Genomic DNA, 13,249 nt, shown 5'->3' with positions numbered 1-13,249 from the left:
GAAGATGTGGCTGGAGGATCTCAACGACCTGGCTTACGATTTGGATGATTTGCTAGACGAGTTTGCCACCGAAGCTTTGCGATGCAAGTTGATGAATAAGGAACCAACTCATGCTAGCACCAGCAAGGTAAGGAAGCTCATCCCTACTAGTTGTACTAGCTTCCCTACTCTTAGTGCTTTTATGTGTGATCGTCATATGAGGTCCAGGATAGAGGTCATCACTGCCAGGTTACAAGAGATTGTAAAACAAAAAAATGATATGGGTTTGAAAGAAGTTGCCGGAGGGAAAAGAGTAAGAGAAAGATTACCCACCAGTACTTCTTTGGTCGACAAATCTCATGTTTATGGTAGAGAAAAAGATAAAAGTGCAATACTTGAGTTGTTGCAGATGAGGGGTGGAAATACTAGTGACGAGACCGTCTCTGTCATTCCCATTGTGGGCATGGGAGGTGTTGGTAAAACCACTCTCGCTCAATTCATCTATGATGATGACGCTATGAAGGATCTTTTTGATATGAAGGCATGGGTTTGTGTTTCTGATGATTTTGATGTTTTTGGGGGTGACCAAGACAATTCTTGAAAAGCTCACACACCAAATTTATGACTTCAATGATCTAGATACACTTCAACTAAAACTAAAGGAAAAACTGTCAGGGAAGAAGTTCTTTTTTGTTTTGGATGATATTTGGAATGAGAATCTTCAACAGTAGGACCTCATACGTCGCCCTTTTCTGGTTGGGGCACCAGGAAGCAAAATTCTTTGTACCACTCGCAATGAAGGGGTAACTTCAGTGATGAGTTCTATTCCGGCTGTTCCAACTTACCATCTACAGAAGTTATCTCATGATGAATGTCGATCTATGTTTGCTCAGTATGCACTTGGAAGTACAAATTTTGATGCACATCTGAATTTGAAAGAAATTGGCGACAAAATAGTGAAAAAATGTAATGTCTTGCCTTTGGCAGTAATGACGCTCGTAGGTATCTTACGCAATGAATTCGATGAGAGAAAGTGGGAGGCTGTATTGCATAGCGAAATATAGGAGCTTCCACAAGAAAAAAGTAATATTCTCCCAGTTTTTAGACTGAGCTACTTTCATCTCCCACCCCATTTGAAGCGTTGTTTTACGTACTGCTCAATATTTCCGAAAGACTATGAATTTGACAAACATGTGTTGATCTTGTTATGGATGGCAACAGGTCTTTTGCAGCTAAATAAAGAAAAGATGCGTTTGGAAGATTTTGGCAAAGAATGCTTTGATGATTTACTGTCAAGGTCATTTTTTCAGCGATCAAGTGATAACAAGGAGAGATTTGTGATGCATGACCTCATTAATGATTTGGCTCAATTTGTTGCTGGAGAAATATGTTTTAGGGCAAATGATAATTTTGATGGTAACGAGCAATCTACAATTTCTAAACGGACTCGGCACTTGTCTTACACAAGTCAATGGTATGAAATCTTCCAAAAGTTCAAGTCTTTATGAGATGCAACATCTGCGTACTTTCTTACCATTACCAATTCACAAAGTGTCCACCAAGCCAAAATATCACTACTTAGGTAATAAGATCCTGTTTGATTTATTGCCTAAATTACATTGCTTAAGAGTATTGTCTTTGTCTGGTTATAGAATAAGCGAGTTACCAAATTTCGTTTGCAACTTGAAGCATTTACGATATCTCAATTTATCTTATACTTTAATCCAACGGTTGCCTGAATCATTGGGTACTTTGTACAATTTACAAATACTGTCATTGCGCAACTGCACATCTCTTCGTACGTTGCCCTTGAGCATTATAAATTTAATTAACCTGCGTCATCTTGACAATGCTAACACTGAGTTACTTGAAGAGATGCCCTTGGGGATTGGCAAATTGACAAATTTGCAGACACTGTCAAAGATTATTGTGGGAAAAAGCAACAGGTCAAGACTATCGGAGTTGAAGAATCTACTGCATCTATGCGGGAAGCTTTCTATTTTGAAGTTAGAAAATGTAACGGATGTTGGAGAAGCAATGGAGGCCAATTTAATGGGTATGAAGGACCTTGATGAATTAAAGTTGGGATGGAGTGAAGATTTTGATGGTTCTAGAAGTGAAGAGCTTGAAATGCATGCACTTGACACCCTAAAGCCACAAAGAAAGTTGAAAAAGCTCAAAGTTGAATTCTACAGGGGCGCGAGCTTTCCAACTTGGATGATGGGAAATCCAACATTTTCTGAAATGATGAATCTAAGTCTCAGTGGTTGTACAAAATGCGAATCATTACCACCACTCGGACAACTGCCCTTGCTCAAAGACTTACTCATTAGAGGCATGTATGGAGTTAAAAGCATTGGGGCTGAGTTTTGCAAATATGATTATCCATTAGAATCTCCATTTCCTTCACTGGAGAGTCTAACATTTGAGGATATGCCGGAATTGGAGGAATGGTGTTTCTTCAATAATGGCATGCAAAAAGTTACAAGACAATTGTCTTGTCTTAGGGTACTTACCATGCGTAAAAATCCCAAGTTGAATAGGATTTCAGTTTTAAGTCTTCCATGTTTTCGTGAATTATTTGTGTAAGAATGTGACGAGATAGTGTTAAAAAATGTTATTGATTTGACATCACTAACCAGCTTAAAAGTTGAGAGGGTTAAAGGACTATGTATTCTCCCAGATGAAGTCGTGCAATTTCTGGTGGCACTTGAAAAACTTGAATTTAATGAACGTGACCAACTGTTAACTCCTTGGGAGAATGGTTTGACATTGGGGGAAGAAGAAACATTGCTGCTAGTACCCTTTTGTAAACTTGAAAGTTTGAAAATAAGTGAGTGTGCCAATCTGGAGAAGCTACCAAATGGGTTGAACAACCTAAAGTCTCTTACGTTGTTGTTTGTGAGTGGGTGTTCAAAACTTGTGCGCTTTCCAGAAAAAGGTCTCCCACCCTTGCTTGGCTGGCTTTGGCTCATAGATTGTGAGGACTTGAGGTGGTGTCTAACAGAAGACACGTTTCCCACCACACTCAAGTATATTAATATAATAAATTGCATGGAATTGGAGTGGGTTTCGGAGACAATGGTACATGATGAGAACAGTATTAGTAGTAATATGTCTTCCCTTCAAGGTTTATCCATACATAATTGGCCAAATATGGGAAGGTTAGTTGGGTGCGTCAACCATTTTGCAACTCTCCTTGCACTGGATATATGGGATTGCGATAGTTTGGAGTGCTTCCCAGAAAGAGGTGGTTTATCCTCCATTACCAACCTGACAAGACTTTCTATCGGCAGTTGCGTGAATCTGAGGTCTTTGCCGCCATTCGATCAGATTCAAAACCTGACATACCTCTTTTTATATGATTGTCCAAATCTTGAGTTGTTTGGCAATTGGAATAGGAATGGGAATTTGCCCCCAAAACTAGTTACAATTTCAGTTGATGGTGATTACGGGAAGCCATCCCTGTCAGAGTGGGGTCTGCACAGACTCACCTCCCTTCAAACATTCAGCATCTATGGTGGATTTTCGGAGATGATTTGCTTTCCTGATGAAGCGTTGTGTGTGTTTCCTGCAAGTCTAACCGAGTTATCCATCCAGGGTCTTTCTAATGTGGAATGCATATCATCAAAGGGGTTCCAAAACCCCACCTCTCTTCAACATCTAGATTTCTACAATTGCCCTAATCTTGGGTCCTTGCCTATGGATGTGCTGGCTTCCACGCTTCAATCGCTGAAAATAAGAGACTGTCCAAATCTAAAAAAAAGGTGTAAGAAGGAGAGAGAAGATTACTGGCCAATGATTGTCGACATCCCTTGCGTGAAGATAGATGCCCATTACAACATATATGAATAAATTTCCCTTGGGGAAGATAAAGCCCATTCGGTAAACTCACATTAACTCTTCTTCTTCAATTGGAATTTCCTGCTCTACTCTACGTGCATTAAGAAAAAAAGAAAAAGAAAAAAAGAAGCAATCCTTTTGATTTCTCCCAGTTTCTTGCAAAAATCAATTCAATTCTACCGTATACGCTTTTATGAGTAATTTTCTCCTTTTATCCATGTTCTTTTGTAAAATATTGATTGTATTTTATTACCAAGAAAAGAAATGATGTACACATTCTCAGATAAATTAAGGGATAACAATCAATATTTCAAGTAACTTCATATTTACAGAACACTTGCATTGGTTAATATCTAAAGCATAAAACAACATTGTTCACATTTCTCGATTCTGGCGTTCTTTTAAATTTCAAAACATGGAAAATTTCTTTCACTATATCATAGAGTTTTGTGATTGTTAGTTGTTACCTATGAGTTCCTCATCAACTTGCAGCTCTTTTGTGGAAAAATTAAATTCCATGAACATATTTTGCCAAATGGCAGTCTTTATATGTGCAATTGGGTCTTGATGTATTATCTCCTTTTTTTTTTAAGATCTCTCATGTGCCTTATAAATGCTGGTCCTGGTGACAGAATTCATTGCTTTGGCTGCTCGGATTGTTTCTGGGCATCGTGCTCCTGCTCAACTTGTCTTGGAGAATGCCCAGGAGTATCTTCAACTGCTGTTGTCTTCGGGTAACAAGCTAGCGGTATTTGCTATCAACCATTTATTATTAATAGTATATAATTGTTTGTTTTACTTTTTGTGACTGTCCACAACTTGCTCCCAAAAGCACTCCATTGAAACAGTGCTTTGTTGTTGTAAAATGTAAGATGTTGTGAATACTTTGGCAGCATGTAAATTATGCATATTTGCAGTGGAACATTATAAGTGTGTTATTATCTTAATACTCTATGTTACTTTGAACATCCTATTGTTACTTGGAGACTGAAATTTTTCTATAAGCTGGAATTTTCTGAAATTCTGCGCAAGTTATTATTGTATAAAAAGTCTGAGTTCTCTTGCCTTTTAAGTTGAAACTTCTAAAAATGTTGTAAATTGCATTGTTCGTGTCTTCGAGTTATTTTAATTTACATCATATAAATGCCGATCTTTTCTGGTCTCAACATATTTAGCTAATCAGTTGTTGTCGGTTATTTCCAAGGTAGTGCCACTATATTTACTTTGTTCTTGTAGTTAAGTTCCATTTTCATGGTTATCTGATGTTGTCGAAGGTTTGCAGCAATATAAACTTCTTGTGACTATTACAGTATTTATTTTTGTTTGCGAAATTTGCAGCTGAAACTAAATTGATCCGCATTTTTTTAATTTTTGACTTGACATTAATTACATCTACAGAAACACAATTTTGTTCCTTTTTTCTATTTCACCTAATTTTGCTTAAATGGCTTAGGTGGTGGTTCTCTTTTTCAATCGCATAGTTCTGCAACCCCAACTTAATCACGGTAGAGGCATGAAGAAATTCCAGATTCATCAACTCATTTCTTTGATGGATTATATGTGGCAGCTCATTCCTTAGCATGCTTATGCTATTCACATGTAATCGGTATTGTGGACTTGATATTAACCCCTAATCTGATCTGATTTTTATCACAACCAGCATTTATTGTTTCATGATGGCGTGTATTTTATCTTCATATATGTTTATGCAGTTGGTTCTTTGCTTTCGGCCGCTGCAATATTGATTAGACTATGTGATCTCTCTATAATTCTTCAGCAATAACGTAACTTGCTTTCTTACTGTTTATGTTGGCCTTCAGGTATTTCAAAAAATCTTGGACTTAGTGTATGTTTGAATTACTGTTTTGCCTTATTATTCAATTTGCATATAACAAACAGCGTTGATATTGTGCTTCTCCTCATCAATTTGTAGCTCTGTTTAAAGACACGTTCATTGAAAAAATATTTATTTCTTCATTCGCTGCAGGTATCTGGCATTGGTTGCTTTGGTTTTTCATTGGGAATGGCTCGGGATAATCTTATACTACTGTTGTCTTGGTGAGAAGTGAGCAGTATTTGCCTCCAATAAATTGTAGTAAGGTTAAGCTTAGTATTATTAGAAATTTAGAATAGTGTGCTATGAAACTTAAACCAAATGGTCTAAATCCAACTGTAAACTATTTGCATAAATTGAAATTGAGGTAGAATTTATCAAATCAATATTAGTAAGTGGTTTTTTATGTGAATTTTAAGGCAATTCATATCTTGCTTGATTTTGCCAATGTTTTCATTTGTGGGTAATTCTAGCCAAGCAAAAGGAAAAACATGTCTCTTAATTTGTTTGGTAAAATGTTTTTGGTTGTTTTAAGTTTGTTTTGTTGACTTTTTTTTTTTCTTCTTCTTATATTTGGTAGTATACATTTTCTTGTAATGGCTATAAATGCAGAACCACCAAAGGTGACAGTGTAGGGTAATGATCCACGTCCATTAAAAGCTTGTGATGTCGAGAAAAGATTCTGAGTTATTGCAAAGCAATTTTGTTTTATTTCAATGACTAAAATCTAATTTTTTCTAAGATCTTCAACTCCTTTTTTTATTTTTGGGGGAAAAACAATGACTTTTTAAAATCTTTATCATCAACTACTCTCTGAACATATAAATGAAAACGATGTTAAATTCATGTTGCGTTTGGGACACTGAATCGGTACTTTGAATTCGAAATTAGAAGAAATTTAGTACAAAATTTGAACTAAATTTTCTCCACTAAATTCAAACTGCCAATTCGGTGGTGCCCCAAATATAACATTGGTATCTTTATATGCATTTGTAAACTTTGCAACTTCCTGAGCGACTGGATAAACCTTTGGATTGATGCCTAATCTGATCCAATCCGTGGCCATCCCTAATACAAATATGAATGTACAATGTGATCATGTTTTAATCAAAGTTTAAATTTTGTCACTTTTACGTTTCTGCTCTGTGTTACTATGTGAGTTCACCTTAGCCACATAATCCTCTTCCACACAAGAATTAATGATATAAAATTAAATTCTTTTTTAATTCATGATTTTAAATAACCATATAAGAAATTATTATAGACAGTAATAATTCAAAATATACCTAATACTTAGTATAAAAAAAAAACGGTTAGAAATATATAAAATCAAGAATGAATTACTAACATACTTAGCAGTACCAGATTTCTATTTTTCAAAAGAAGGTTAGGAATTGAAAGCACATGTGTGCGAGTATCAAACTAAGAAAAAAGAGTTAAGAATGAATCCACAATATTAAAAAATAGAACACATTGTTTATAATGATATTGATATATTTGTTTCTTTGTTTATTTGATGAATTTTCTAGTTATAAAAGATACCCAAACAAGTTCATGGAAGAGAACAACAGTATAAAAGTATTGAGAGTGTACAATACTTATTAATTTTACTTTTTATAATTAAGATACTTAATGTTTTAAAATTGGGCGCTCAAAAAACAAATGCCGGCACTCCACTCATTCTTTTATTAAATTAAAATGACCAAATAGGCTCTAGTCCTTTCAACATATTTATTTCCTGGTTCAATGCCGGTGTGAGAGTCAATGTTAGGATGGGCCTTGGAGTCGATTTGCTGGTCCGTACTTATAAGTGTAATAAGGGTTATTTGTCCTGCATAGAATCCGAATGAAAAAGTGATTGGGTATAAATAAATGGGTATATAAAATTACCCAACAGTTTGAATTTTTGAGTAAATGGATAAACACCCACCCATTACAGTTAGTATAAGAATTAGACCTAATCTTTGATCCAGTGTTACGTCAAGTGCACGGTCCGGTGGGCGTCCGGGTTTAAACGGATATAAATAAGTGGATAGGCAGAGTGGCTCGAGCCGCAACAAGGGCGTTGCAAGTTTGGGTGGGAGAAAATGTAATAAGGATCATTTGTCTCACTTCGAATTTGAATGAAAAAATGATTACCCAACAACTTAAACTTTTGGATAAATAAGCAAACATTCCACCCGTTACACCAAGCCACAACCCCAAACTTCAAAAAGCAACCCCTTTAATTCAAAGGGTAATCAACTTCAAAGTTTCTGTAGTGTAAGTTCTGTGCTTTTTATTGATTCTTTTCTTCTTCTTTTTTTTTTTTTTTTTCCTTTTATTTATTTATTTATTTATTCTAGTGTTGAAAAATATTAAATTTGCACACGTGGAAGTTGAGTCACGGTGTTATATTGCATTTTTTTGTTTTATTCAGGACAAAGCAAACTAGGGGAAGGGATTCTAATATGAACACACAACCGTATAAAAAATTAGATTATGTACCAATTAGGTGACGGGTAATATCTTTTGAATTTTGAGTGTCTTCTTGTCTTGAATTTTACATGTAAAAATTTGTGATCATTGATTCCGTATTAGTGAAAGTGGAGGTTAGAGATTTTAATGCAACGAGTGGTGATTGATGTATCTAAACCTCTTCGAACTCGAAAAGAAAAATAAATATGTTATAAAACTAAAGAAAATATAGAACACAAAATTATATCTTCAATATAGAGAGAAGAATGTAGAGAGGGGAGAGAGATCTTATTACTTTCTCTTAAATCCAAGTACCTTAATACAACAATGAACAATTCGTATTTATAGCCAAACTTTGCATCCTTAATGCACCATTAACTCACATTCTTAATGCACCATTAACTCACATCCTTAATGCACCATTAATTTAACACTATGCAATTAGTGGACACATATATATATAACACTCCCCCTTGGGGTCCACTACACAACACTAAGAATATGCCTCGTTAAAACCTTGCTAAGAAAAACCCAGTGGGATAAAAACTTAGCGAAGGGAAAAGAGTACAATATTCTTGTGTATATGAAAATGGTATTGTATAGGATAAAACTGCCTCATTAAAACCTTGTCAGGAAAACCTAGTGGAACAAAACCTGAGCGAAGGAAAAAGAGTACAATATGCCAATACCTTTTCAATTTAATGATCCCCCTTATTGCTGTATAAGTTCAACACTAAAGATCCCTGAGTTGACGCATTCTAATATTGTGTACCAACATTTTAAACGTCGTAGTTGGTAGTGCTTTAGTGAACATGTCAGCTAAATTTTCATTTGAACGTATCTGCTGAATATCAATATCACCATTCTTCTGACGTTCAAATGCATAAAAGAATTTTGGTGAGATGTGCTTGGTCTTGTCACTTTTGATATAACCCTCTTTCATCTGTGTAATGCATGTAGTATTATCTTCATATAATACTGTTGGGCTATCTTTTATTGATGGAAGACCACATGTTGTTCGAATATGCTGAATTATAGATCTCAACCAAATACATTCTCTACTTGCCTCATGAATTACGAGTATCTCTGAATGGTTTGAAGAAGTTGCAATCATTGTCTATTTTATAGATCGCCATGATATAGCAGTGCCACCACAGGTAAACACACGTCCTGTTTGTGAATGAGTTGTGTGTGGATCAGAGAGATAACCAGCATCTGCATATCCAATTAACTGGGAGTTTGATTCTTTTGAATAAAACAATCCCATATCATTTGTACTACGAAGATATCGTAATATATGCTTGATTCCATTCTAATGTCTGCGGGTTGGTGCAGAACTGTATATTGTTAATAAATTGACTGAAAATGCTATGTCTGGTCATGTGCAATTTGCAAGATACATAAGAGTACTAATTGCACTGAGATATGGCACTTCAGGACCAAGGAGTGCTTCATCATCCTCTCGAGGACGAAAAGGATCTCTCTTGATATCAAGTGATCGGACAACCATTGGGGAGCTCAATGGGTGCGCTTTATCCATATAGAATCGCCTCAAAATCTTTTCTGTATATGTTGACTAGTGGACGAAGATTCCACTTGATAAATGTTCAATCTGCAAACCAAGACAAAAATTTGTTTTTTCGAGATTTTTCATCTCAAATTCTTTTTTTAAATAAGTGGTTGTTTTTTCGATTTCATCTAATATTCCCACAATATTCAGATCATTAACATATACTGCAATAATAGCAAAACCATATCTTGACTTGTTAACAAAAATGAATGGACAAATATGATTATTCACATACCCTTCTTTTATCAAGTACTCGCTAAGACAATTAAACCACATGTGCGCAGATTGTTTCAATCCATATAAGGATCGTTGTAATTTGATCAAGTACATACTACGTGGTTTTGTTTCAGGCATTTGAAATCCTTCCGGGATTTTCATATAAATATCACTTTCCAGTGATCCATATAAATATGCCGTTACCACGTTCATTAGATGCATATGCAATCTTTTTGTGACTGCCAAATATATTATGAATCGAAATGTAGTTACATCCATCACAGGAGAGTATGTTTCATTATAATCAATACCAGGTTTCTGTGAGAAACCTTGAGCTACCTGTCGGCCTTTATATCTTATAATTTCATTTTTTTCATTACGTTTTCGTACAAATACCCATTTGTACTCAACAGGCTTTACACCCTCAGGTATTTGGACTACAGGTCCAAATACTTCACGTTTAGCTAATAAATTTAGCTCTACCTGTATTACTTCTTTCCATTTTGGCCAATTATTTCTCAGTTTATTTTCTTCGACATTTTCATTTTTAGGCTCCGGATCCTCATTGTTTATATTAAGAGCAATTGTATATGAGAATATGTTGTCCATGAAAACTTCATTTATGTTCCATCTCTTCTTATAATTTATTGAAATCTCATTGATTTTCAGGTACCTTTGCAATATTATCATAGTTAGCTAACTTGACCTCGTCAGGTCCCTTTGCCACATCAAGGGCATGTGTTTTATCAATGACAACTTTATCATTGTTAGCTAATTGGGTCTCTTCAAGAGTACCTTTTTCATCATTCATCATGCTCTTTGACATTTGCCTCATTGTATCACTTTTAGCTAATTGGTCTCTATAAGAGCACTTATTTCATCATGCTCTTTTGCATGTACCACATTAAGTGTCTCTGCCTCATCAAGGGCTACTTTAGCATTGTTAGCTAACTGGCCTCATCAGGAGTTCCTATTTTATTATGCACACTTTCTAGTACTTTTCACTTTCGTAGAACAGAATCTTTTGCACCGACTGGTATGTCACGCATACTTTTGATGCATTTGTAATACTGACAATATATTCCATCAGAACTTTAATTCTTCCTGATATTTTATCAACTGGCACACATGATGATATTTCTCTATGTCAGTGAGCGTTTACAACATTTTTGAAAATGATCCTTTGAACTTCTTGTTCATATTTCTTTGTATAATGATCAAATATATAATTTCAAAGTATTCCAAATAATATCATTTGACATTTCTGATCTTACCCTTTCTCCCCCTCAGGGTGGGAAAATAATCTTATTTAAATAATAATCAACACATAGTGCAATAAAGGCAACTTATGTCTGGGGATCTATATATTTCATAAACAAATAATTGAAGAATTTACTGTGAACATAAAATAAATAAACATGCTTTTGGTGATATAATAATATGCATAAGAAAATAAAGTTTTTCGAATATATATTTCTTAATAGAAGTGAGACAGATATATTCTACATTACCTTTATTTTGTTACAGGAAAAATTTTCAATAACGAAGTATTGATGGTCTTAGTGTCCACAAGACATATATCCTTATCTTGAGTTAATGTAATTTTGTGCAGGTCCTTACCTGCAAACTTCATTTTAACTTTGACATAAAAAATAAAACATGTTTCATAAAATAAATGATAAAAGGAAGTATAAATAAGCAATGTGGATATTACTAATCAAAATATTACTTACCTCATAAAAGCTTAAATATTCACAAGCATCATATAAAATTCATTTCTATCTTTGTCCCATTCTCTTAGATTGTGACTTAGTAAAGATCAATTAAATACTTTGAAGCATACGGTAAGAATCAGATAAATACTTTAGAAGCAGATTGTTCAACCTTTCCTCTTCGATGTTACACTGATAATAAGTAATTTCACGTTAATCAAATTTTCATCGATACATCGATCAATTTCACATTGATAACAAGCAACACGTGCTAGAAAGGTTGAGGCAAATTCTCCCCCTTTGCTTGTTTCATATTATTGTGATCCCACCTTTAGGGATACAATATGAAATTATAGTGATAACCTCCGTGGCGTTGGTAGTTAATTCTACCATGGCTATACCCATGACCATGGACACCGTGAAATGAGTAGATTTCGCTTTAGAAATCGTTTTCAATCTAGTGGTATTGGTAATATCTCAATAAAAGCTCATTATTTTACTCTGTCACAATGATATCAGCTTTATATAGAGTCATGCATTCAACGTGATCAGTGGAGTATCTCTTTGTCAATATATGATTTTCAGTAATATTTACTCCACATCAAGTATTTCATAAATCTACGCCCTTGGCATGATAGGTGGATGATATATTATTTTCAACATATACTCATGAGTAATTATTTCTCCACATTATCTCAATATAGCTGATTATCAACTATGCCGAATTATATTCGCCAATAATTTCATAATCCTGCAACCACAGTTATATCCATTCATACTGAACTTTTTACAAAGATCACAATACTCTGTGATTTTTACCATAAGATAAGTGAGTCTTATATCATGAGATATTCAATTTTCAAGTTATCATGAATCATTACTTTTGTGCAGTCCTATAAGGACTTTTGATTTCTCAATTTATTTGTAATCTCAATATCATAAAATGGATCTCATCAAAAATAATTATTCCCATAATATTATCAAGCCTTTGTCATGTGACAAAACATTTCATAAATTTGAATGAATCATAAAAAAACACTCAATAAATTATTAAACAAAATGGGGTAAAACCTCATATGAATTAATGAAATAGTAATGATAGTAAAACTGGTCGTAGAGCAATAAGACAGTAAAAATCAACCTTATTGATTATGTACACATATAGTAAATATATATGCTTAGTTGATTACTATATTATATAAGTAATCTGTTAATAATGAAAACATTATAATTGATCAAACAATATATGATTCATTAGGGATAACTAAAATATTATTAATTAAATATCAATATATAAAGGAATTGTCTGAGTAAACACCACTTGCAATATATGCATATTGATCTATATATATAAATATATATGATAAGGTGGGTCTTTATGTTAGCCACTTAGATTACTTTATATATCACATATAAAACGTATACATATATAATTCATGCCCAATAATAATAACTCTACTTATACATGTTTCATACAATTATATGGACAATGCACTAAACATATTAATAGGGAGTGAATCCCATATATATCTATAACAATTATAACATAAAGTTGGATTTAATTTATTTTTGTGGGTGAGAAAAATGGAATTTAAATTTGAAGGTTTAATTTGTCCATTCTATGAGAGAGGACTACAA

General features: G+C 34.1%; 1 protein-coding gene across 1 annotated transcript; it reads left to right on the top strand.

Moving 5' to 3' along the window:
• The first annotated feature begins 794 nt into the window (after window positions 1–794).
• On the top strand, window positions 795–3,834 carry LOC132277812 (putative disease resistance protein At3g14460). Its single transcript, XM_059779655.1, has 4 exons — window positions 795–981; window positions 1,201–1,435; window positions 1,632–2,432; window positions 2,622–3,834. Exons 1-4 carry the CDS (start codon window positions 795–797, stop codon window positions 3,832–3,834), a joined length of 2,436 nt encoding a protein of 811 aa, XP_059635638.1.
• Window positions 3,835–13,249: the final 9,415 nt, after the last annotated feature.

Source organism: Cornus florida, unplaced genomic scaffold (assembly GCF_030987335.1).
Source record: "Cornus florida cultivar Cherokee Brave unplaced genomic scaffold, ASM3098733v1 CherokeeBrave_3.0.0_Hap2_Chr10, whole genome shotgun sequence".
Classification (NCBI taxonomy): Eukaryota; Viridiplantae; Streptophyta; class Magnoliopsida; order Cornales; family Cornaceae; genus Cornus; species Cornus florida.
Note: the sequence above shows the minus strand (reverse complement) of the source record. Positions and strands in the feature narration are given on the sequence as shown.

Excerpts from the sequence above, each read along its gene's own strand:
- LOC132277812 (XM_059779655.1), top strand. The coding sequence starts at position 795 with ATGAGTTCTATTCCGGCTGTTCCAACTTACCATCTACAGAAGTTATCT. Across the intron at positions 982-1,200 it reads GGCAGTAATGACGCTCGTAG|GTCTTTTGCAGCTAAATAAA; the intron begins GTATCTTACGCA and ends GGATGGCAACAG. Across the intron at positions 1,436-1,631 it reads TCTAAACGGACTCGGCACTT|AATAAGCGAGTTACCAAATT; the intron begins GTCTTACACAAG and ends GTCTGGTTATAG.